The sequence below is a fragment of the Narcine bancroftii genome, chromosome 12, assembly GCF_036971445.1.
Source record: "Narcine bancroftii isolate sNarBan1 chromosome 12, sNarBan1.hap1, whole genome shotgun sequence".
NCBI lineage: Eukaryota > Metazoa > Chordata > Chondrichthyes > Torpediniformes > Narcinidae > Narcine > Narcine bancroftii.
The window spans coordinates 17,400,840-17,425,987 of NC_091480.1; the positions used below are offsets into that span (position 1 = coordinate 17,400,840).

The window sequence follows — 25,148 nt, forward strand, 5'->3', positions numbered from 1 at the left end:
GAGCTCATTGCTGTATCTGACCCGACCTTGTTGTTTTCCGTGCTGTTGTTTAAAATGTAAGGTACCATTACAACAAAAATATCTTATTTTGCATTACTTCACAGGGATATGTAACCTTAAAGAGGCCAAATTTCAATGGGGTAAAATAATCTTGCAACAGATCCAAATATTACAGGAGGCTTTTTAAAAAATAATTTAGGGTCTTTTGAAATTTTGTCATAAACACAATGAAAAGGAAAATTACACAAAACAAGTCCTCATCTCTTTTAAGGTTTGTATTTCACACAGACTCATCACACTGAAATCAGATCTTCCTTCTATCTGGTTGCTGTTCTAAAATTGCTGTTTCAAGTGATCAACACTGCAATGGACAATGAGAAGAATCTGATCATCTCAAAAACTGGCGGAACCAACAAGTGAGGCAGCCAATGTTTAATTATCGAAGGGTCACTTCAGAAGCACTCTTTGCTTCAGTGAACAAGCAGGTTACAATCTTCAGGGAGGCTTCCAGACTGCCAACTTTAAATAATTGAGTTAATTAGTCTGTTTTAGATGTTCCATATTTGCCTGTTAGCAAGTTTCTTTTGATACTGGGAAGTTGACGACTCCAACTCTCTTTGAATAGTTGTGCAGCTCTCTCCAGTCCAAAGATTTCTCTAGAGCAACAAACTCAATGACCCTGTTGAACGTCACCATGGAGCAATCTCCAAGCTGAGAAGGGCAGCTAAAGAAAATAAAGACAGCAGACACAGCAGCTTCAATCACATCCAATAGGATGTCAAACAAATTGCAGGATTTGGAGACCAACACAATCTGCTGGAAGAACTCAATGTTCGTGGTGATATTCATCCATCCTGATTAAGAATTTTGATTTGAACCTTAAATCATTTTTTTTCTCTTACTGATGATGCTTGACCCACCGAGTTCACCGAACGGCTTGTGTTTAGCTTCAGGTTCCAGCATCTGCAATCTCTTGTGTGTCTGTCAGTAGGATTTGGGCAGAGTTGAACACCCAGAGAAGCTGCGCTGATCCCCAGTAATGGCCTGACTCAGCATGCTGGCTGAAGTGCAGCAGTTATCCCCGTATCTCAACTCTGATAGGCTGTATTGACTAGCTGCCTCTCCACATTAAGCCATTATGAATTCTTTGTTGTGGGCATATCAGCAGAGGGTAGAAGGTTTGTGCCAGGTATCTAACACCACAGCAGGAGTGACAAAGATTTGCCTCAGGCTCCAAGCACAGGACCATGCAGTTTGTAGGAATGTATTTTTAAATACAAGGTGAATGTACCAGTGAGTATTTAGTTTTGAGGAGCAATCAGAAGGTAATGTCGTGAACATACAGGATGAAGTTCATTGTTTTGCGGCTCAATTACAGGTGCAAAATTGCTATAAATTACCTTGCTAAAAATAAATAAATTAGTGCAAAATATTTCAGTATTCCATTTTTGGCTGATATGCAGCAGGGGTGGGAGTATTGTAGAGGAAAGATAATTTTGGCTAAAAAGTATCAGTTGATTTTAGCAATAAAATGGAGTACAAAGTGGTCCATCTCAAGACAGTTGGGCTCAGAACAGTTAAAATGTGGGATAAATCTAAAAAATTCAATTTTAATTAAGTTGGATGTTTTTTACTTTCATTTTCTGATTGAAGAATTCTAGATTATTAGGGAAACCGTAAAAGACCTTTAAAGAGTTCAATTTGAACTGTATATTTAACCAATATTCCTGGATAAAAATCAACTCAAGAGTAAAAGCAAAAGGAAGAATAAGGTGGTGTCTGCAGTTTATTGTCTATTCAGAATTCTGATGGTGGAGAGGAAGAAGCTGCTTTTGAACCGCTGGGTGTTTGTCTTCAAGGGCACAACAATAAACAATCAATGTTCTCTGTAGCAGTATGAATACCATGAAAAACAGTGATTCCCTATGGTCTCATTGTGGTCTGCTTATTCAACCCATCCTCTCAATCTCCACCGAGACGATAGAGCACTCACTTGAATAACGGTGTTCGGTGCAGGTGAAGATGAGGAAGGCGAGGACTCATTCACTTTGGGTTCCACTGGAGAAGGAGCTGAGCTTTGGGACTCCTGGCTCCTGGGTTGCTCAGGAGACAAGGCATCACTGCTGTCATCATCAAAAGAAAAAGCGTCGAAGGTTTTGGGATAATGGACTTGTCCTACTGCAAAAAGAAATGCATGTCAGTACTTCAGTTATCCAATATCATTTTATTAAGTGGAATTTCTCCTAAAAAAAACATTGGTGCAGATTTATTGGAAATCATCTCAAAACTAAAATAGGTGTTCAAAACCTACATATTCTCCCTAGCCATCACATCTGGTAAAATTGTCCCCAAAATAATAGCCAATCTGGTTTCTAAAATGTACACTTCTCAGTGAAGTCTTCCAATAAATAAAATATAATCAGAATAGCCTTTTAGCCAAAGGAGCAATGATGCCTACTGACCAAATCCATAGTGGTTTGAGAGTTCAGATAGGTCAACCGATGACAGGTTTCAGGACACTCTCCCACAGGGTTTATAAAACAACCTCTTTTAATAATAGTTGTGATTTCATGGACTGTAGAATTCAATCACAGCAAAGCAACAAAATAATTGGCACAGAGTAAGATTCCGCAAATAGTTTATTTTGGTGCTGTTGAGTGTGATAAATAACCTTCTCTGTAATTGGATAATAAATTGTTTAAGTCTGCAACTGGTCCAAAAAAAAACTGTTATAAGAAGTACAGTGAAAGAAACAGTATTCCAGATGGAAGATATCCAGGGATGAAGTAATATTTAGTTCACATGGCCTCATCTTGCTTCCCCCAAGTATCTGACATTGACAGTTAAGAGGGAGTTTTTCACTTTATGCATATAACGTATGCACTATATACTTATTTTACAAACCAGGCACCCCCCCCCCCCCACATGTTTTATGCATGTGTGTGCTATATGAGAATATTTTTACATGTTGAAAGAACGTGCACAATTTTTAGTGACCGTGGCAAAGATGTGTTGTATGAAATTATTTTTACACAATTTATCATTTTATGCACATTAAGTGTGTATTATATAAGTGAAAATACGTTAGATCAATAGGCCTTCACACCCATCCTAGTGGTTTTAGTTTCTCATGGCAAGGTAACTAGGTAGGCTTTCAAACATAATGGGTTAATGAAGCAACCAACAAAGGTGGATCCAGCTACAGGGTGGAGGGGAGGGCCAAGTTCAAGGGAATATAGTGGATCGAAAGTGATCCTCCAATAACCGCCCCAATTGGGGTAATGACCCACAATTTGGGAAGCTCTGTTCCAGCAGCTGAAATATTTGCCAGTATTCCATTTTTCGCTGATATTCAGCAGGGGTGGGAGTATTGCAGAGGAAAGAAAATTTTGGCTAAAAATTATCAGTTCATTTTAGCAATAAAATGGAATACAAAGTGGTCCATCTCAAGACAGTTGGGTTCAGAACAGTTAAAATGTGAGATAAATCCAAAAAATTCAATTTTAATCAAGTTGGATGTGTTTTACTTTCATTTTCTGATTGAAGAATTCTAAATTATTAGGGAAACCGTAAAAGACCTTTAAAGAGTTCAATTTGAACTGTATATTTAACCAATATTCCTGGATAAAATCAACATGGTTGCTTTTACTCAAGAGTTTCTCCACAGACATTTTGCATTCAACCAACGTAATTTCCCCTCATGAGTGAACAGTTTTAAATCTAGACACATCATGTTAACAGGCCCTTTCAGTCTATGAACACATGCTGCCAAAATACATCCAATTGACCTACACCCCCACTACATTTTTGAATGTTGGGTGGAAACCGCAGCACCAAGAGAAAACCCATGCAGACACGGGGAGAACGTAGAGCAGTGCGGGATTCAAACTCCAGCCCTAGTCCCTGGTGCTGTTCTTTTCTTTGGCTTGGCTTCGCGGACGAAGATTTATGGAGGGGGTAAATGTCCACGTCAGCTGCAGGCTCGTTTGTGGCTGACAAGTCCGATGCGGGACAGGCAGACACGGTTGCAGCGGTTGCAGGGGAAAATTGGTTGGTTGGGGTTGGGTGTTGGGTTTTTCCTCCTTTGTCTTTTGTCAGTGAGGTGGGCTCTGCGGTCTTCTTCAAAGGAGGTTGCTGCCCGCTGAACTGTGAGGCGCCAAGATGCACGGTTTGAGGCGATATCAGCCCACTAGCGGTGGTCAATGTGGCAGGCACCAAGAGATTTCTTTAGGCAGTCCTTGTACCTCTTCTAATTGCTATGCTAACTGTGACATCCTTTTCCAAGCTGCCATTTAGAATGGAATGGAATTACATCTTGGAACTTCTTCCGATAAATATTAATCCTAATTAAATTAAGTTCAAAATCAAGTTAATACATTTTGCATTCCCAATTGCATCAATTTATTTGACAATCACATCGTACTTTGTAACCACCATTAGTTTGGTTACTCATTCATGTCTTAACTGTCATAAATCTATTCATATTAGTGTAGCTATTAGTTATTCAAGGAGAAACAGTACAATAGATCTGTGTAAAATAATTAAATCTTGTGACATAATAAATGATAGCTTTCTACCTATGGTGATAGAAACTTGAACCTTCAGAAAATAAAATAATCCAATTGAACTAATTGGGTTCCATTGAAACTGACAGCATTTTACGACCATTTTCACATCAGTATTTGTTTGGAAAAATGTGAAACAATTTATTGGCATTGCAAGAGTGACAAATGGCAAGAAGGAAGAGCCTTACTCTAGTTATTTCTGGTCAGAAGTTGCACTTCATGATTAGTAACATGACTGTAGAAAAGTTTTTTTTCACCAGCATGTCAGCAGGCTGTTGCTATTTATACATCACAGCTGTCCTGCTATCACAAACTGTGAAAAGTGATCATGGAGAAAAGCATCCAATTACCTTGCACTGATGGCCTTCTTCAGACAATGGGCAGATGTAGCCTAAAATTATTCTTCATCTGGTTGACATAATAAACATTGCCAACACTTGAAACTGCAATATACCCACACATTCAACTCCAGGTAATGAATGACAAATGTGAATATTTATATTAATCCATCTTTCTATTTTTCTTATAACCTTGATTAGAGGGTAGGGGGTAGATTAGTTTTAGGTTTTATTTCTTTATTTTAGATAAGTGGACTTGTTTGTTTAATTATAATTATCGTGTATAATATCCTTTTTTTAGATCTTGTTATAATATCAATTAATATGAAGGAATGTTATGTATATGTTATTATTTTATCTTGCTTTTTAATATTTTGTATATGAATGGCTATGTTAAACTCAATAAAAATATTTTAAAAGGAATATTTATATTAACCTACCAACGAGGCATAAAGTTAATTCTTAATAAGCCTTCAACATATTATATTTACACACATCATTTATGTAAGTTGCTGATTCTTGATTAGAACTCCTCATGATGAGGATTCTAGAACCCTTTCTTGGTGCATCTGCCAAAATTAAAATCTGCATTAATATTAGTTTACATGTGTCAAAGGCACTTTTTTTTGTGCATATTTTTTTCCAATTTTCTTTTGGAAATGTGGATGCAGTTCACTAAGATTCCAGGGTTTGATGAGCAACACCATACCAACACACCAGTTTAGCCAAATGGATCAGAGCTCTGGAACTAATTACAGCCCAAGGATTATTCCTGGAAAATATTTGCTGGGGAAAGGTCACATGTGAAGGCATTGAGTTTGGTTTTCTGATTTTTAAAGGCAGCCAAGCAGTCAATGTATAAGCCAACATGAGGATTAGTTATGTACCAAGACAGAATACATCACACATCCATTGCGAAGCAAAGCAGGGAAAAAAAGTTATAAAGTCACAAAAATAAAAGCATTTTAAGTTCTAATAATAAGATAATCATTTACTGGTATTCACTTCAACTTTGTTTTATATTTGCTTTCAAGGGCATTTTTTTAAAATTAGGTGTCTCTCATCTTTCACTTGCCTGACATTTTGGGATCAGAATCATGGAATTTGATAACAGTAAAGGATATTGTGCATACACATACTGGTGCCACTAAATTTGAACCATCTTTATCCCATTTCTTTGCATTTTCCTGATTTTTCTTTCCCTTCAAACATAAACCCCCCCCCCCCCTTTAAAAGCCATAGTCCTCGCCCCAACAGAAACCAAAGCCAAGTGTGGAATAAATTACTACTTGCCTTTAATAGCTTCCTTTAAACTGGAATCCACGGGGAGAATGTTCTTTTCTACAAGTTCCATAGGACCTGGTCTTTGAGCAATTTTTTCATTCAGATCATCTGCCAGTCTGGCTCTCTTTAGTTTCATCTGAGTGGCCTGAAGTGAAGGCTCTGCCAAAGTCTCTGTACTCCATGCCGATATGCAATTGGAAAGAAACATGCAGCAAAAACATGTAGTTTACAAAATTATTCCATATAAATTGTTATAAGCAGTCAAACTGTTTTCCTACTGAATTCAAATAGTTTCTCACCTTCTAATATGTGCATTCTAACTAATTCGGATCTCTCTGGCCTACTTCGTATTTTGTGTTTCAGGTAGTCCTCAGTCTGGAAAAAAAACCCAGAAATCTGTAATGTCTGCTTTATGTTCTAATAATTGGAATAGGACACTTCCAATATGTTTACCCTGGTATGTTTTAATTATTTGGTATCTATCCAAGTAGTGCTATAGTTAGTGACAGAAGTAATATTCTTCACTGAAAACTGTTGACTGAACATATATCTGTATATGCAAGTCCTCACACACATATCTGAAATTCAATCAGCTTTTGATGCAGTCACCATTTTCTTTTGGATGAGGGGGGTGGGAGTTAGGGAAGAGAACAAACTGATACAGCTGCCTCACTGTTAATCAAACCAACTAAGACCTGGCAGATTATGGGCCAGCGATGTGGTTGTGCCGCCTGACGCAGATTACATGGCCACAAAATATAAAGGAAACTGTGTTAAATACGAGGCAGAAAATTGCAAAGGGAGGGGAAAAAAAGCAGAGATAGATTTTTTAATGTGTATTCGTGGAAATGAAATTAAAATGAGTTGGGGTTGGAGCAAATGAGCAATGCAATACACATTTTAAAGGTTTTGCAAATGATCTTTGTAATGTTGTACAACTTTACCCTGTCTCTATTTATCTGGTGCTGAAATTTTCAACTATGACTTTATTGCCTCGAGACTTGATTAGTCATGCAAATCTTAGCTGGTCTCCTTCATTCTATCCTCTGAAACTTTTAAGTCATAATTCACACAGTTCCGATATTACTCCTGTGCGTTCTAACGTATGGATTCCAAAAAACCTTCTTTTAATAATGTCACTACTATTTTTAAAAATTCCCCTTCTTCTCCTGTCCTTCAGCTCTTCAAGATACCTGTACTCCTCCTGAACATCCCTGAATTAATCATTTTGTCATTACCAACTTCAGCTCTCAAGAATCTCTGCTCTGGAATACCCACTATCTCTCTTCCGCCACTCTTCTTAAAAGCAGTCTTTGGCTGAGATTTTCCTGATTTGCTCCCACTTTTCCTTGTGTATTTGGTTTTCTATATTTGGGTTATAAAAGCTCTCAGAAGTGCCTTGGATGATTTGTTAACAACTTGGAGATGTTGTTTTAAAGGTGCAATATTTTCCAAATGTTTTTATTTACACCTCAGGTTGGTCAATACAAAGGGATATGGTCTACAAGGCATCTTCTCACAATGCATATGTAGCATACATAGTGTGATAGTACAGATTCTATCACCAATGTGTCTATGGACAGATGGTCGTGTAGGATGACTGTGATTGGCTGAGAGTGTAGACACACCTAGATTCTATCACCAATGTGTCTATGTACAGATGGTCGTGTAGGATGACTGTGATTGGCTGAGAGTGTAGCCACACCTACTGGCAGGTCTTAAAGGATTGCTCCTCGCCAGACCAGGTCATTCTGGACTGCTCGACCTACTTGTGATATGCTCCAGTCTTTTAGTTAATAAAAGCCTTGGTTTGGATCAACAAGTCTTTGGTTCTTTCGACACGCTCTACACATAGATTTCTGGATATTAAGGGAATAAAGAGTATGGGATTAGTACTGGAAAATGGTGGTGAAATAACAGAAAAGCCATGATCATATTCAATGATGACTCAAATATGAGCAGCTGATTGGCCCAGATCTGTTATTTTTGTTCTTTTGAACATGGGAAGCACGTTTCTTACCTTTGCTCGTTCCAAACTCTTCCTCTGTTCATGGAATGCAGCTGGGCTTTTCAATGCTGTAAAAAGGTGAAAAGGAAGAATTTTAACTGACAGGAAATGTCTCACAGAGGAAATGTGGTAATACTTTCACAACCGAAGGCAGACAAGCTTCTGACAAATAGCATTCAGCAGGATGCTAAAATCACAAGGCCTTGGAATTAGTAATCTGACTCATCAATTCTAAAATAGTGGTCAGAAAAATATAAAAGACATCACTAAGCGATAGCATTCATTAATTATATTTACTGCAGTATCTAATTGGCTTTTTATCATTTGCAACAATATTCTGCTTGCATAAAAAGCAAGACAATAAATAAATAAATAGGACAGCTGAAAATATGCAACATTTTTCATCCAATTTAAATTTTCAGTATTCAAGTAAAATTCAGCTAGGAAATGTGGTCAAATTCAAAAATTGTCTGTAACACATTATGACAATGCATTTCAGAAAACAACCATTTCTGTACCAGGGTATGTTTATTGTTCCTATCTATTCCAAAAATGATTGATATCAATACCATCTTAGCAGTTCAATTAAAATAATAAACTCTTCAACCACAGTAACACCGGTGACATAATACCAAACAATAAAGAGACTACTGGACAATGCAGCTGTAAGATATCACTTGGCTTATCAACTGAAGTACAAAGAAAGTTATTCCCTCAGTGACTTAGTGATTGAGGCATTGACATCACAATGTTTCCCGGTTCATTCGGAGTTATCCCAAGTTAGTTGAACTCAGCTAGAAAGAATGTCTTTAATATTGGCCATCTGCATGTTCTCACCATGATTGCCTGGGTTTCTTCCAGATCCTCTGGTTTCCTTCCACATTCCAACTTGTGGGTTGGTAAGTTAATTGGCCACTGTAAATTGACCCTTATCAGGTGAGTAGTAAAATCACAGAAGGGGCAGGAATGGGGTGGGGGAAGGAGTTGATAAAAAATGTGAAGAGAAGAACGGAGGATTAACATAGGATGTCTGGAAATAGTTGGTTGAAACAGACTTGGTCAGCTGAAGGGCCTGATTCCATAAAGCGTCCTATGAAAATTGAGTAAATATTTTTTTAAAACCCTGAAAACAAAAGAAAAATCAGAAAATGCTAGAAATACTCAGTAGGTCGGGCTGCATTTGTGCAAAGAGAACAAAAGTCAGTGTTTCAGGTCAGAGATGCTTTGTGTGACCTGGATAGGTTGATTGCTTCTTTTTCCATAGATGTGGTCTGACCTGGCTTACCGAGTATTTCCAGCATTTTATTTTGTCCTGTGGAAATTGCCTGGCCTAATCAGAATTTCAAAGATCAGCAAAACAGATCATCTGGTCATGATCACGTTGATATTTTCAGGACTGAAGTGTGAAAATTGTTGGTTGTTTTTCCGACATAACAGCAGCGATTATATTTTGAGACATCCGAAGGTCTAGAAAGAGCCCCTAAAAATACAAGCCTTTCTTTTCTTTCAATGATCTTGCTGGACTTCAGTGATTAAGCTCAAATATAATGTTCTTAGTCAATAAGAAAACTGACAAATACCAGTAAACTTTGAAAACAATACTACTCCTTGAAATGTGCATATTTATCCATAGAAAATAATGACTTGGGCTCAGTACTGAAGAATGCCAGCATCTGGGGAAAATATAGTTACTCTTGCTACTGGCACTTCTTCAATATTTTGTGCTGGTACAATCACTTTCTGGTGTATGGAAGAAAGTTAAAGAAAAAAATCCATGAGCAATTATTTTAATTTTTTTTTCTACATCCTTTGTCCATCCGAGATGCATCTCCACATTGTTCCTGCTTTCTGGCTCTGGTTTTTGTGGCAGCTGAAGGGCTGAGAAGCAACAGATAACTTGTTCTGCATTTTTCACTGTCTCTGTAATCTGTTTTTCCTTTTCCACTTTCTTTTAATGCCTGACATTCTGTATCATATCACCTGTGACATACAACTCAGGTTCTCTGAGATGTTGGGCTATATTTTGTTGATTTGTCCAACTCTCCAGAACCACTGTCCACAGTCGATGCATACTGCAATCACCAGATGGGGAACGCCGACCTATGATCAAACCCTACATAACCCCTCCAAGTTCAGCAACAAGGTCTCAGTAACAATCAGGCCTGAGGCAGAGAGGTGCAATGGTGTGGTGGACCTGTATCAAGAATACTCTATTGGTCTTTCACAGAAGGCATCTTTGGAGCTGAATCTATCTAAGCTTCATTAATTTTAACAATTGTTAAGGGACAAAGATAACTGAAGGAAATTATTTAAAATAATAATGTTGCATCTCAGAATCCCCAGTTTTTGCCTCAAATCTAATCCAACGTAGGACCAAAGGAGCATTTCCACAATGTTCAATTCCATCAAAAGATATTCTATAAGCAAGGACCACAATTTCCCACCTTGAATTTGGTTTACATCTTCCAAACTTCTCTTTATCACTTCAAAATGCAAACACTTCACACAGGTCAGTTGCATAGATAAATTGTTCAACTTTTAGTGTCGAAGTTTCAACTCCTACAATCACAGCTGGAAATTGGATGCAGGTTAAAAAATAAATGTAAAATATTTGTGACAGACTGGTTATCTATACAAATGAATAGCACACCAACAAGTAAACCGTCAACTGGGCAACTAACCCATCCTCCACTAATTACCAGCTTTGCTGTAACTGTTGCAGGATGAATCATCTTGTTCAAGATGTTTGTTTAATGAAATAATTCTCTTCCTGGGATACTCATTCACTGACTTAAGCTGACATATCCACCATAGAGATAAATATTTTTTCCCAAATTGTAGCAGGTTTTAATTTTCTGAATATATAATCAGATATCTCCAAGGGTTTATTTTTCCACAAGGTGTATTTCTATTTGCTATTCAGAAAAGTTAAACGTTATTTTCTTGAGAATAGCTATCCTTTGTAAAGTATGTGTTAGTTTAAACCACACATGTCAAACTCAGGCCCACGGGCCAAATTTGGCCCGTGATATAATTATATTTGGCCCGCAAGATCATATCAAATATGTATTAGAGCTGGCCCGCTGGCCGCCGCGCCAGTAGAGCGCATGCACAGCGAACACTACAAATCCCAGAATGCTTTGCAAATGCATTGGCATCAGCCCGCTAATCGCCCCACCTCCTCCGTTTACTTTCGTTAGCATCTGCGACCTGTCGCCCAACTCACATGTAATAAACCCCTTACGAAAAATGGCCAAACGAAAGACAGAAAACAGGACCTTTCAAAACAGGTGGGAGGCAAACTCTGACCCCAGAGTTTGATGAACTTGCATCTAAGAAGAGATGCCAAGTATCTGGTTTAGACCCAGGTGCATCAGGGTAAATCACAGTGTAGCAAGCTAAGCTTGGATTCATATTTTCTTTGGTTAACTTTGGACTGTTCATAGTTGAAAGATTGGATTTTCATTGAAGCAAGTTGTTATTTTTTTGACTTGTTGGCTTGTGGAAAAAGAGCTTAAAGGCTATAGAGAAATATTATTTATTGAATATTTTATTTCTCATTTGTTAATGCTTCTTCTGGAAAGAGTTTAACCAAAACTATTATTAAACATTTATTTCACTAAGAAAAAGTTTAACATTACATATGTTGAAAGAAGAGAAAACATGCAGATGTTGTTGAAAATTTTCAATAAATATTTAGTTTTGCCCACGACTTAGTCCAAGATTTTAATTTTGGCCCTCTGTGAATTTGAGTTTGACACCCCTGGTTTAAACCCTCGAGTTAAGCATTATTGATTTTGCTACTAAGAATAAATCAGTAGGTGCATGAAAGCCGTTTAGTAAGTTGGACCATCTTCTGTCAAACTACTGTACCAATGATTCAGCATTAGTCCATGCTGCTGAAGATCCAGCTGCGCTGGGTGGGTCACGTCTCCAGAATGGAGGACCATCGCCTTCCCAAGATCGTGTTATATGGCGAGCTCTCCACTGGCCACCGTGACAGAGGTGCACCAAAGAAAAGGTACAAGGACTGCCTAAATAAATCTCTTGGTGCCTGCCACATTGACCACCGCCAGTGGGCTGATATCGCCTCAAAGCGTGCATCTTGGCGCCTCACAGTTTGGCGGGCAGCAACCTCCTTTGAAGAAGACCGCAGAGCCCACCTCACTGACAAAAGGCAAAGGAGGAAAAACCCAACACCCAACCCCAACCAACCAATTTTCCCCTGCAGCCGCTGCAACCGTGTCTGCCTGTCCCGCATCGGACTTGTCAGCCACAAACGAGCCTGCAGCTGACGTGGACTTTTACCCCCTCCATAAATCTTCGTCCGCGAAGCCAAGCCAAAGAAAGAAGAAAAAGAAGTAAATAAAGACATCAAATTATAGCTCTTATTCAGAAGATATCACTCTGCAGAAGTATATCATTTCCTATTGATCTCACGAGCACTATTGATTCAAACTACTTCCCAAATGTTCATGCAATGCATGGAAAATCAATGCAAGAAAGATATGGATTTATATGGTTCCTTCATACCCTCCATTGAGCACTCCAAAGCACATTGTAACTAATGAAGAACCTTAAGTTGTGATTTCAGGCTCCTGCACAAGTATGTACCAAATGCAAAATTCTGAATCAACTGGGACATTCTCACTTGCATCATTTCATCTGCCCTCTGAGGTTGGATTCCTCATTTGGTTGAACCTGATTCAAGTTAAAAGACATCATTTGTTTCAACTGAAACCTGTGGTCAAATGCTTTTTTGTATAATTTACATTTTTTTTGGATGAAAGTGAGTTTAAATATAGTTATTAGTTTTTAATAATTTTCTTGCATTTTAAGTTTTTCAATTTATTTACCTTGAAACACAAATATTTTGAAATACTATTATAAGCTTTTAATAGATGTCTCAAACTTCTTCAAGAGAGGCAAGCATACCAGAATGTTACAGAATATAATGAAAAAATTATGCTGGAAATAATCAACTAGGTAACATCTAATGGCATTTTTACAGAGAAGCTTTGGAATTATTTAGAAAAAAAAATTAGCATACTTATCTCCGGTGTGCCCCAATGTGGTCATTTACACAGGGGCTGTCTCTCCCCCATCACCCACCTGAGTCGCGGTACATCTCCTCGTCTCCCGAGTCATGCTGCCGTCTCTCTCATTCCCCCCCCCCCCCCCACCGCTGTACCAATGCTGGGGGAGCGGCCCCCTTCTCTGTTCCCCTGCACTGGCACAGTGGTTTCAGCTGCGTCGGGGATTATGGGTAGTGACGATGGCCATTGAACCCGCATTGAGCCACCGCTGGGCCAACCGAAAGCGCCGCGATGCTGGATGGGCGTCAGCATACAGCGATTCAGAGGTGCTTATAAAGTAGCAGAATGACATGGGATATTCCAACACGAGTTGAGTGAAGGTCATGTCATCGATGAGCAGATGAAAAAACATGCTGGTTTTTGGAGGTTGCTGTTTTTCAAAATCTTGGATAAAATGTTAGGCACCTGTAGTGTTTTAAGTAATCTTGAGCTTATTTAAAGCAAAGGAACATGGCGACAGCTCCACCGGCCGCCCCGTCAGAGTGCAGCCGGCAGGGCTGTCAGTGCGTACCTGTGCTTTAAATTATCTCAAGAGGTGTGCGATAAATTCACCGACATCAATTCATCACCGAAAAATCACTGACAATTTAATTAAATGACAGATAATTCACTGAAGAAAAATTCACCAACAAAATAAATCACCAATGATTGAATTAACTGAGTTCAAAATTCATTAAAATATTCACCTGTCATCAGTTCAACACACTCCGGAGCTGAGATGCGGATGCAGAGCTCTGGATCTTTGGAGACCAGGACCATGGGAGATGTGAACTAGTGCATCCTCTCACCCCAACTACAGAGCTATCACTCTTGGGGTGACTGGTGGGGGACAGAGGAGGGAATATGCCTGGCAGCTTGTCCCAGGCAACTAACCTCTGCATGCTGGTTAGGTTACTTAGAAATTCATTAAAAATTAAAACGTTAGGAGCCATTACTCTTCAAAGAAAGTTTTAATATACTGGACAAGTTACTTAAAAATTTATTAAAAATTACAACAATCAATTACATTTCATCTGTTGGCTGGGTTGTGGTAGGAGGGAGGTGCAGTAAAAGGCCTACCCTCGGTTCAAACCACTGCCAACCAACTCTGCAGCTCAAAGATCAGCACACACCCCCAACAAGATTTAGATTGGTTGGAGGGGTAGTGCCTGCAATCCCTGAGGATGCGTGCCAGTTCTACCCTGTGTTCGACACACCCTCTAAGCACCATCTCTCAAGCAGGTGAAGCTTGACAGGGCTTGCCTTCCATTCCCCCCTGACCCCAACTGCAGAGAGGAAGGGGATCGTTGAAGACCAGGACTGCGGCATAAAATCAACCCAAAACTGGTATCCAGCCGTGCATCCCCGAAAGGGGAGCGGGAGCAGTGAACCCCCCCCTGTGCCCATGGGGGGGGGGGGGGGAAGCGAGGGGGTAGAATTAGCACAGGTAGCCGCATGAACAACGACCTAAGGACCCCTTATTTAAAGCTTTATTAAAGGACAGTTCACAATAACTTAAAATGTATATTTAGTTGTTGAATTTGATGATCAATGATTTTTTACTTCAGTGAAGTTGATAGTCGGCTAATTTTCTTGGGGTGAAATTGAAAGTCTCAAGATTACTTATAACACTTAATACAAGGTAATGCTATGTAAATTGTTGTTATACTCTCTTGTTTAGGGAATAAGAACAAGCTGGTCTGTGGGTTTGTCCAATGTTTGAACAGCGTGAAGCCCACTGCGGTAGATTTTCCCACAGTCTTTTGTATATTGTGCTGTATTCCCGCTACGATTTCACTGCCTTGCAAGTACATAATATGTCACTTGTGATGTCACCGGTAGAGGTGGGGCCCCCTTGGATCCAAGAGATCCAGATGAACCAGGTAAATTATGGTCCAGTGTGAATGGCTTACTGGGTACTGCATGCCTGGCAAGTTTACCCTCTTCCTAAGAGGGTTGGCATTGTTAAAAGGAGCTGAGAGACTAGAGAGAAAGGGGCCAGAATGGGAGGAGCCCAGACCAACAGCCAAAAGATGCTAATTGGAGATGATAACAGGAAAGATGAGAATTTGATTTTGGCTTATATCCAATTAACACCTTTTGGCGATTGGTCTGGACTCCTTCCCCTCTTACGTCTTGAATTAAGATGTTGGAAATTGCCTTATCCCTTTCTTGATCTTTTTTGTTCTTATTTTTCATCCAGCTTTTTATTTTGCATTTCTTTTTGAATGAGAGTTTTATTATATTCATTTAAAGAGCAGCAGATACAGAAATGCCAACTGTAATATGTGAGTACATCAATAAACTACTACAATGAACAGTTAAACTGTTCAGTGGCTTTACATCATTATTTTGATAGAAAATGAATTTTCAATAGCACAGGGGTTTTCTGATCTAAAAAAGCCATTTTTATTGCAGTGTAACTGGCTGAAAACTATCGGGTTTAATATTGTTTGGCCCGTGACTCCTTACATTTTTCTGTATGTGGCCCACAACCAAAAAAAGTTTGATCACCCCTGATCTGGAACATTGATTTGAGAACATTCAAGTTCTTGGTTGGTGGATTAGGCAGAAAATAAATTGGGATGAAAGGTTTCAGCATCTATCTGACGGTTTCATTTTCAGATGACAAGACGCAGTGTCTAAGTGTGTACAGGTACTTCAGAACACAAGCAGGAAATCATGCACCAAAATTAAAAGTTTGATTTCAATAAGAATTCAAACTGAAGTGCAAAATAAACATCACCTGAAAGATGGCACCTCTGTTCCCTCAGTTCTCACGAGAGGGTCAAGTAAGATAGATATTTGCTCAACTTTCCAAAGTGGAAGTTGAACACAAAACCTTCCAATTCAACAAGTGAGTGTTAATAGCTGAACCATAACTGACATTGTGAAGAACCGAAAACTCAAGTCTGGACAGGTTACAGTATGAGGAAGTGGTATCTCTGCTCTTGAATTATAACTCTTCAAACTCCCAACCCTCAACCATATCAAATCCAATCTGGAATTTATCTGTAGGAGCCCATAGTTGGCAACCTGATATTTTAATTGGCAACAGGAGAAGGAGTGCCAGAGCAATTGTGTCAGATCATAGGGAGGGATTTTTAAAAAATCAGGTGGTGATTAAACAATTTCCTCTGAAAGGATGGGGAGATTTGTTGATTGCCCTGATGTGAAGATTGTATGAGAGGGGATATTGAGGAAGTATGCAAATTTCCTTATGTTAGAAATTGGAAATAATTTTGTGAAATCCCTGTCTTGATAATCAAGGGAGGATGGGAAGATTGTGAATTTGTTCTTAATGGTTTGAGGGATATTGTGAATTAATAATTAGTAGAGACCACATGGCTGGCAAACAGTTCAAAGAGAAGGAAACCACAGGCTCTAATGGACTTTCACACCTTGACATTAATGTTCTCATGTTTATATTAATTTCCCTTTTGTTGCAGCCTCAAACGGAGAGAAACAGGAAGTGGGGACTTGGGAGCTTAAATTTCAGGATTTCCTTGCTGGATTCTTTCCTATCCATCAGGATGGGGAGAACAATTAAAATCAATATTTAAACTACAATTAAGAAATCACAATACAAGAAGGGTCATAGTGTGGTGGCCCGCCACCACAGAGATCAAGCCGGCACGGTGCGCAGTAGTAAACAACAGCATATCACACTGTAACACGCCCCTTAACGCAGCAAACTGGCGTGGTTGAAAGCTGAAGCAGTACAAGACCAGCATCCCTAAAATGGTGCTGGTCAAGCTGCCCAGCTAACAGATCAACAACAGGCTGGGGAAGAAGGCAATTCGCATGCAAGAATGTTCCTGACTGCTATTGTTATTCATGTGACTGATGTCAGCCAATCAAACAAACGGCGGGAACTCCAACTGTATAAAAACCTCAATAAATCTCAGAGCTTAACCTCCCACACTGCGAGTGTGTGTGTGTGTGTGTGTGTGTGTGTGTGTGTGTGTGTGTGTGTGTGTGTGTGTGTGTGTGTGTGTGTGTGTGAGTGTGTGTGTGTTTCTATGTAGCAGTCGGCTACGATAGAATATTGACTGGACTAACTTTTACCCTTACTGCAGGGTGGAGATAAATTAAGGGTGGGAAAAAAACAACTGAAGCTTTTTAAACATTTCAGCCCATGAGTCTGTGCCGCCCAATTACACCCAATTAGCCTACAACCCCCGGTACATTTCAAACTGGACGGAAACCATGGGGAAACTCACGCAGACACAGGAAGAACAAATAAGACAGCGTGGGATTCAAACTCTGGTCCCAACTGCAGGTGCTGTAACAGTGTTGCGCTAATTGCTACGGTAACCGTGTAAATGTACAAGAAAAAAATAAATGTACACAATAAATTAATCTTCTTCGCACGTGAATGAAATCCAATGTTTTGAAATATTGTGCATTTTCACCATTGCCTTCCATTTTCCTCTTGTATGGCTTCAATTCATATTCAGTGTGCAATAAATTTGTTTAAACATTGAGGCTGCACATGTTCTGTTCTCAAATATAGCAAACTACCATGCATCAACAACAGGGGAATAACCTAATGGAATGCGCCTTTTAAAAGTATTTCATGTAAAATAGAATTCTTATGCTAATAGAGGTCATGAACAGCACTATGAAATACTCAAAAACAATGAGTTTTTAAACTTTCAACACAATGTACATTAACAAATTTATTAAATCATTATGTACCCTCAAGTCTGCCAGCTGTATAAACAATGAGGGCTATATGAAATACAATTTTTTTAATATACAATGCAGACTTCTGTCATTTACAAATTATAAAAAAATTACTGTTCGCCAAGTTGGAAGCAGGATTTCCTGCTATTATCTGATTAATAATAGCACCTTTGAGAGTAAACTTTATAACAAAGTAAAAGATCTACTGCTTCAGTGAATGGGGCAGGATCCTGGAAGTTTATATTAAAATCGTACTAATCTTATAAAATCAGCTTCTTAACATTTACTTACTTAGATGCTTGTGCATTATAAATTTATTTGCAAGAAAGATGCTTACGTGGCATGATTCCCTGGTCCACCAGCTGTTCTCTTGTTCGTCTCTGCTGTAGCCTTAACTGAAGTGCTGCCAGGGAAAGGAAGAAATTTTAAAAATGAATCCATGTGAACAGACTTGTGAGAGGCATTAAATAACATATCAATAACATGGAATATGATAATATGTAACTGGAATTCAGTTTCTCTGATCATTATTATATTGTTTATTCACAAGGGATGACAAACCTGATCAAGCTGCCATATGCCAGAGCGACAGTCTTTATTAAAAATAATCGGTAAATTTTCATAGAATTGATTAGCTGAAAACATTATGCCTCTAACCACCTGCTGTTCAGTAGGGACAAGAAATTCACAGCCTGTTAAGTTCTTACAGATGGACCATTCACAAAGGGTTAATCAACAATGTTTACTGTTACCATTGTTTTCAAATTTGTATATGTAATTTGAAAATTATCATTTGTTTCAGGTTATTATCTTTTGTCTCCTTGACTCACCGGATGACTTAACAACAGCATCTATGCTTTGATGTTTCATCCAAGTGCTAAAATTCATATGGAAGTCTTTAGATCCAATCCTTTGCAAATACATGCTTTTCTTGGGTGTCAATTTGCTCTGATCTCTGCAGATCTTTCAATCAGAAAAGCAATGTTTTGCCACTTCCCTCTGCCTTCCATCATAAAGTCAATTTTGGATCTACAATCATTATCACTTGGCATTAACTTTACTTTCCTGTTTGTTCCCCATAGTCCAAAAACTTCTCACAGCCTCCCGAGTTCTCCAAAATAAAGAATTACCTCCTAACAGAAGAGATACATCCTTATCCTCACATTTATTAGTTTTAAATTTAGCAGGTTAAAATCACCTGAGATGTTAGACCCAATTTCACAATTGATTTACAAAGCTTTCTTTTAAAAAAAATCCAAGGGAAACAAAGTTTTATTGAATCACAATCAGCCGATGGAATGTTTAGGTGGTTGCAGGATTTTAATGAGTCCACTGCTCTTCTTGTTGTCAGGCAACAAACACGCAGTAAGTAGCAATCTTGGTTAGAAATTCACTTTATAATAATAATGTAATTTCAATGCTATCTGAAAGGCCCACAGCCCATATTTTCCATTAGAAATATCCTGAAAATAAAAAGGGGAAATAAATGTCTTGGAATTTTGTTGCATGGATATTTTAAGCAATTAAACCCCAGTGGGTCTCTATTTAATGTGATAAATTACATTGGAGAATAAGCTTCATGCTACTATTTAGACAGTATATATTAATTTGAAAGAAACACTCACAATAAGCAGAAATTATGGGGAAAAATTAAATTCTTTCCAATTTTGACAGTACTGTAGGTCATGGACAGCTGTCTCATCAATATAGTACATGAACAGTTCCATCAACTGAGTTTCCACATGAATGTTTAAGAGTGTTCATGTCTAGAAAGTGAAAGGTCTGGTCAAGAGTTGCACGTAGGAGCTTGTGTGCAACAGGCCAAGGAATGCTCCTGTTGAATGGTCACAGGCGGTGCTGACTATATAACAGAAATGTAAATGACAGGAAAGGCACCCGTCCAAGCTCCTCTCTATGTTCTTGTACTTTAAGTAACATTCTTAATTTGATTTTCCATTACATTTTAAATTGATATCAAATTTCATAGTATGTACTCAAAATTATGCTGCTCTGCAAAACACTTTCAAGGCATCAACACTTTTATGAATTTAATACTAATGAAACTTAAATCAGGAATTTCAGATTGCAATAGATCTCAAGTTCAGTGTCTTGGTCTCTTATGCTTAAAAAAAGAATGAATTGCTCATTTACTTGCAGCTTTCCTTGTTTTAATAACTATTCCTAGACCTCTACTTTTTCCCCCATTATGATAAATTTATTTCATGCAATATCAGTTTTTGAAATTACTGCTCAAGATACATATCTTGTGCAGAAATACTGATTTAACAAGTCTCCACATTCAAGACTTTCAGCTTCTACTTGGATTTGGTTTGTTGCTCAAAAATTATTTGACCAACTTTGCACTCAGTGTTACATTCAAGTCACGTTGCTTTTCAGGGTGTTGCGTTTTTCAGTTTACCATCATTTGCTTCTTGTGCAATTGCTTTGATTGGAGAGGGGGGTAAAAAAATTGGACAATTAGTTGCATGTGCTTAAACATCACACAAACTTTCCTCCCCTCCATGGACTTCATCTACATCTTCTGCTGCAGCCAACATATTGGCAGATTCATCACACTCCAGATTCATTCCTTCTCCCTCCTCCCACTGGGGAGGAGCTTAAGAGGGTGAAAGCACATACCATTAGGCTGAAAGACAGTTTCTTCCCTGTTGCCATCAGCCTCCTGAATTAACCCCACAACAGTCCTATCACGCTGCCCTCACTTCTGGTAAGGGAGTTTTCTTTTCATTGCAATCCGACACTCTGTGCTGTACTACTTAAACAGCTGTATGAATGTTAGAGATAACCTGCTTGCAGAAGAACCTTCTCATTGCACATAAATAAATATCAACTTGTCAAACAAATGCACATTAACAAATAAAACTGTAAGACACAGCAGCACTTTTGAAATACATTATTTTAGAACACTGATGTATTAAAAAAGTTCCTTGTTAATCATTCAAATAACACAGATGTAACTGGCCTTAATTGTTCCTGACAAGATGAGTTGACCCATGTTTTGAAAGGTACCCCAATTGTCATGATGAAATAAAGATCTTAAGCATTTAGATTTTCATATTTATTGTCAGAGTACATAAATGACATCACATAAAATCCCGAGATTCTTTTTCTTGCAGGCCAAGCAGAGTTTACCACTTATTTTGAAATACAATATTATTTTAGAACACTGATTGGTCTGTAAAACGAATCCATAATTATGAAAGCTTATTCAAAAAGCCACAATTACCTGTGAAATTCTAATCTGGAGATGTGTCCAATTTTTGTGAACATTATGATTTAGAAATGAAGAAAAATGTTTAAACTCGGTAAGAATACTTTTCCTCGACAGCAGTGACTCTATGAATTCTCTGTCCATGGAAGCAGTGGAGGCTACCTCAGTATAGTAAACATATTTAAGACAAGATTGGATAGATTTTTTCATAGTAGAGGAATGAAGGCAGATAGTTGGAGATGAGCTTATCATCAGATCAGCTATGATCTTATTGAATGGAGGCACAGGCTTGACAGGGAGAATAATCTGCTCCTGTTTCTTATGCTCTTTGAAATCTATTAGTACGGTGAGTACTACTTGATCATTAACATGAAAAAGTGAGATACAGAGGCTCTGCAAAAGAAGGCAACAACACATTTGACACTTGGTTCAAAGACTGAGTTCCCAAATAACAAGAGCTTTTTAACTCTAAAAAGCAAAGTCATTGAAATTATTTATTGGTTTGAAGTTTACAATATGAAATTGTTGGATTTCCTGATGAAAAGCAGTTGAATTTTGAACCTGTAATTGCATCAATGCAGGTATGGCTTCCTTTCCTTCTCTGTGCCATTTCCTCTCAAGTTCCATCTTTACCCCTTTCCCCTCACCAGATTCCATTTTCCACTCAGGTTAACAGAAAGACAGTATTTAGGCAGCAGAATGCAGGATCAATGGCTGACTTTGTTACCCATAATCCCACACGCAGCTGGAACCGCTCCGGGAAATGCAGAGCAGTTCCATTTGCGTGGGGGATTATGGGTAACAAGAACAGCTTTTGATCCTGCATTGAGCTGCCACCATGAGGTGCCGGAATGACCCCAAAACAGCCCACTGTTGTCAGGATTTCTGTGGTATGATTCTTTATTTTAATTGCCTACGTGACTCAGTGCGCAAGTGCTGACGTCACGACGCTTCCCCTGCTCAGCCATTTGCCTTTTCACATCACAGGGAGAGGGTGGTCTGGGAAAATTACCCGGGTCCACAGCCCTAGAGGAAGGGCTGTGGACCCGGGTAATTTTTCTGGGCTGACATTTTCACACAGCCGGTTCACAGGAGGGAGGATTCCCAGGAAAATTTCCCAGGAATCTGCATTTAACACAACGGTGTGAAAAAGCCAAGAGACACAGGTATGACGCAGGCCTGTGACCTTTTATGATTAAAGTTTATTGTACTGAAATATTAACTATTAAACTGAGTGTTTCCAGCATTTTCTTTTTTAAAAAAAAAATACATTTCAGAATTGATACTTTTCTTATCCTATTTGCTCCAAAGCATATCAGGAGTCACTTAGTTTGCAACTGAAACTTTGGCTCAGGAAAGCTTACATTTTACAATTTCAAAACACTTCATATTCAATTATTTCTAAAAATAATCATAATTTTTATTTTCATTAATCAGGATGTTGATATTAACTCAACATAATGCAAGCAACTGAGAGACAGTGCCGGTTAGAAAAATAAAATTGCAAGACAAGTCATCAGAGATGGTAGACAATATTCCTTTATTTTCAAATAGATTATGTTCTGGGAAAATATTATGTTAGATAAAATAATTGCAAAATAAAACATTTTGCCTGTATCTTTTCATGCAAAAGCCCACATTGGATTCCAGAGCTCCAATATATCAGAGGCAGACCTGTCATTAAAATTTGCATGATTTTGGTGATGATGGGTCATAGCTTGATGGAGTGAGTCATTGAAGGGAAGTTCTCTATGATGCGGACATCTGGTTTGAACAGAAATCTTTCTCAAGAGGTTCTCGCGACAAGGACAGCACAGTTAGCATAGCGATTGCGCAACGCGGTTATAGCACCAGTGATCAGGCCTAGGGTTCAAATCCCACGCTGTAAGGAGTGTGTACATTCTCCCGTTTCTGCATGGGATTTCCCTGAGGGTTCCGGTTTCCTCCCACCGTTCAAAACGTACTGGGGGGGGGTGGGGTTGTGGGTCAACTGGGTGTAATTGGGCAGCATGTGGAGCAAAAGGACCTGTTACCATGCTGCTTGTTTAATTTTTTAAAAAATTAAGATTATTGTTGAACGTTTAGATAAAGTTTGAAAAAGGGAATTCTGGACACATGACTTTTTGCATTTGTTCTCAGAAATGTCCTTCTATGAAATGTCCATTTACCGAATTAATGGAGTTTCATTTAGTATGAGGTGCAGTTCATTAGTCAGGGAATTGAGTTCAAGAGCCATGAGGTAACATTACAGTTCAATAAAATCTCGTTAGATTACACCTGGAAGATTATACTCAGTTCTGGTCACCTCATTACAGCACAGGAAGGTGGAGAAGCTTTAGAGAGGGTACAAAGGAGATGAATCAGAATGTTTTCTGGATTGGAGAATGTCTTATGAAATAAGGTTGACTGAGTTAGGGTTTTTGTCTTTAAAATGTTGAGGGATAAGAGGTGACTTAATAGAAGTAGACAAGATTATGGGAGGTATAAATAGCGGGGGGGGGGGGGGTCAACCCTGCACCTTTTCACCATAGCAACAATAGCAAATACCAGAGGACAATTATTTCAGGTGAGTGGGAGAAGGTTTAAGATAGATGTCAGAGGGTATGTCTGGAATGCATGGCCGTGGTGATGGTGGAGGCTGGTACAATAGGGACATTTAAAAGACTGTTAGATAGGCACGGATGTAAGAAAAAGAGGGTTGTGGGTGCGAGGCAGGAAAGAATTAGATTGTTGTGGAGTAGGTTTAGATAGATTGGCACAACATTGTGGACTGAAGAGCCTGTAATCTTCTATGTTCTCAGCCCTTGAGGCTGCTGAACCAGTCAATAAGATCATGAGCAAATCTGGTTTTTCAGTCATCAAAAACTCCTTTCATAAGTACAACAAATTTACTAACTTTCACTAAAATACATCTTTTCAGGACATTTTTCTCCATCACTATTCTAACCACAAGTTCTCTCAGATCGCACTATATGCTTTATTGAGATAGAGATCCAAATTTGCCAGGAAGCTTTGAAAATTAAAACCATAATAAAACATGACCAACACCATAATCTGATGTCTAATCCAATGTTATCTTTCAATAAAATACTTTCAAGAGATTCCAATGTCCAATCTTAAATGCACAATTTAAGAAAGAGCTATATTGTGTCCTTTTCTGTCAAGAATCTTGGTGATAGTTACTCAGTTCCCAGATGTTCATAAAAACTGTGCAAAGTATCAATTACAGGAAATCCTATATCTTTTCCTTAGATCAGAAATTTTGGCCATAAAGAGGAGCAGGAAACCTGCTGATGCTGTATGTTCTTGTGCCAGAACCTGGGAAGTCTGTGACAACAGAGAGGAAGAAAAAGAACTGATGGTCTACATTGGAACTACAGTTGACACTTCACTTGGACTGCAAAACTGAAGGCAAATAAGCTCACTTAATTATATCGACAAGTGTCCAGTCTTTAGAATAAGATCTAGTCATAAAGACACAGAATCTTCTGAAGCAAATAAGCTACCAGTGTAGACCTATTGTCTACTTCTCTCCTGTCACAATTGATTACCATTAATGGTGCATTTGTTAGTAATTTGTTGACTTTTGGAACAATGCCTACCAAAATAAGCAGAAAACAATGCATCTTTAAAATGCTGAAATTGAACAATATCTGCTCGAATGAGTTCTGCATTAATGTTATACTTAAGTTGCTCACTCTCAAGCCCTGGATGCCCTTGGGATGATGGAGTAACAGTTCTTTTACTGGCTCCTATTGTCCATTTAGGCAAAGAGTCAATATATGACTATCAGTTAAACTTTCAATAGCAACACCAAGCCAATGGACTTTTTGTTCTGTGCAAATGCTGGAAATAACTTGAGATAAACTTTTCCAGATGGCTTGATAAATGTAGGTATTTTTTTGAAGTTTACTTTGTGTTGGTTGCAGTTATAGTTTGATTATTATGAAGGCAAAC

The 25,148-nt window shown here is 38.5% G+C and overlaps 1 protein-coding gene and 1 long non-coding RNA gene across 15 annotated transcripts in view; one reads left to right on the top strand and one right to left on the bottom strand.

Annotated features, from left to right (window-relative positions):
- mrtfba (myocardin related transcription factor Ba) overlaps positions 1-25,148 on the bottom strand; it is a 131,880-nt gene that overhangs the window by 37,568 nt on the left and 69,164 nt on the right. For 9 of the 12 annotated variants that reach the window (XM_069906231.1, XM_069906228.1, XM_069906224.1 and 6 more), the window contains 5 exons: positions 18,297-18,362; positions 8,208-8,263; positions 6,487-6,562; positions 6,197-6,358; positions 1,994-2,178 (listed from right to left, as the gene is read on the bottom strand). In XM_069906231.1, coding sequence (XP_069762332.1) covers positions 1,994-2,178; positions 6,197-6,358; positions 6,487-6,562; positions 8,208-8,263; positions 18,297-18,362 — 545 coding nt within the window. Of the gene's footprint in view, positions 1-1,993; positions 2,179-6,196; positions 6,359-6,486; positions 6,563-8,207; positions 8,264-10,639; positions 10,754-18,296; positions 18,363-25,148 lie in introns of those variants that run through there. The other 3 variants (XM_069906229.1, XM_069906234.1, XM_069906236.1) reach the window with 3 other exon arrangements.
- Positions 19,275-25,148, top strand: part of LOC138747207 (uncharacterized) — a 35,900-nt gene continuing 30,026 nt past the window's right edge. The window contains exons 1-3 of one of the 3 annotated variants that reach the window (XR_011347364.1): positions 19,307-19,324; positions 22,629-22,716; positions 24,444-24,602. This is a non-coding gene — a long non-coding RNA (uncharacterized lncRNA). Of the gene's footprint in view, positions 19,325-22,628; positions 22,717-24,443; positions 25,081-25,148 lie in introns of those variants that run through there. The other 2 variants (XR_011347363.1, XR_011347365.1) reach the window with 2 other exon arrangements.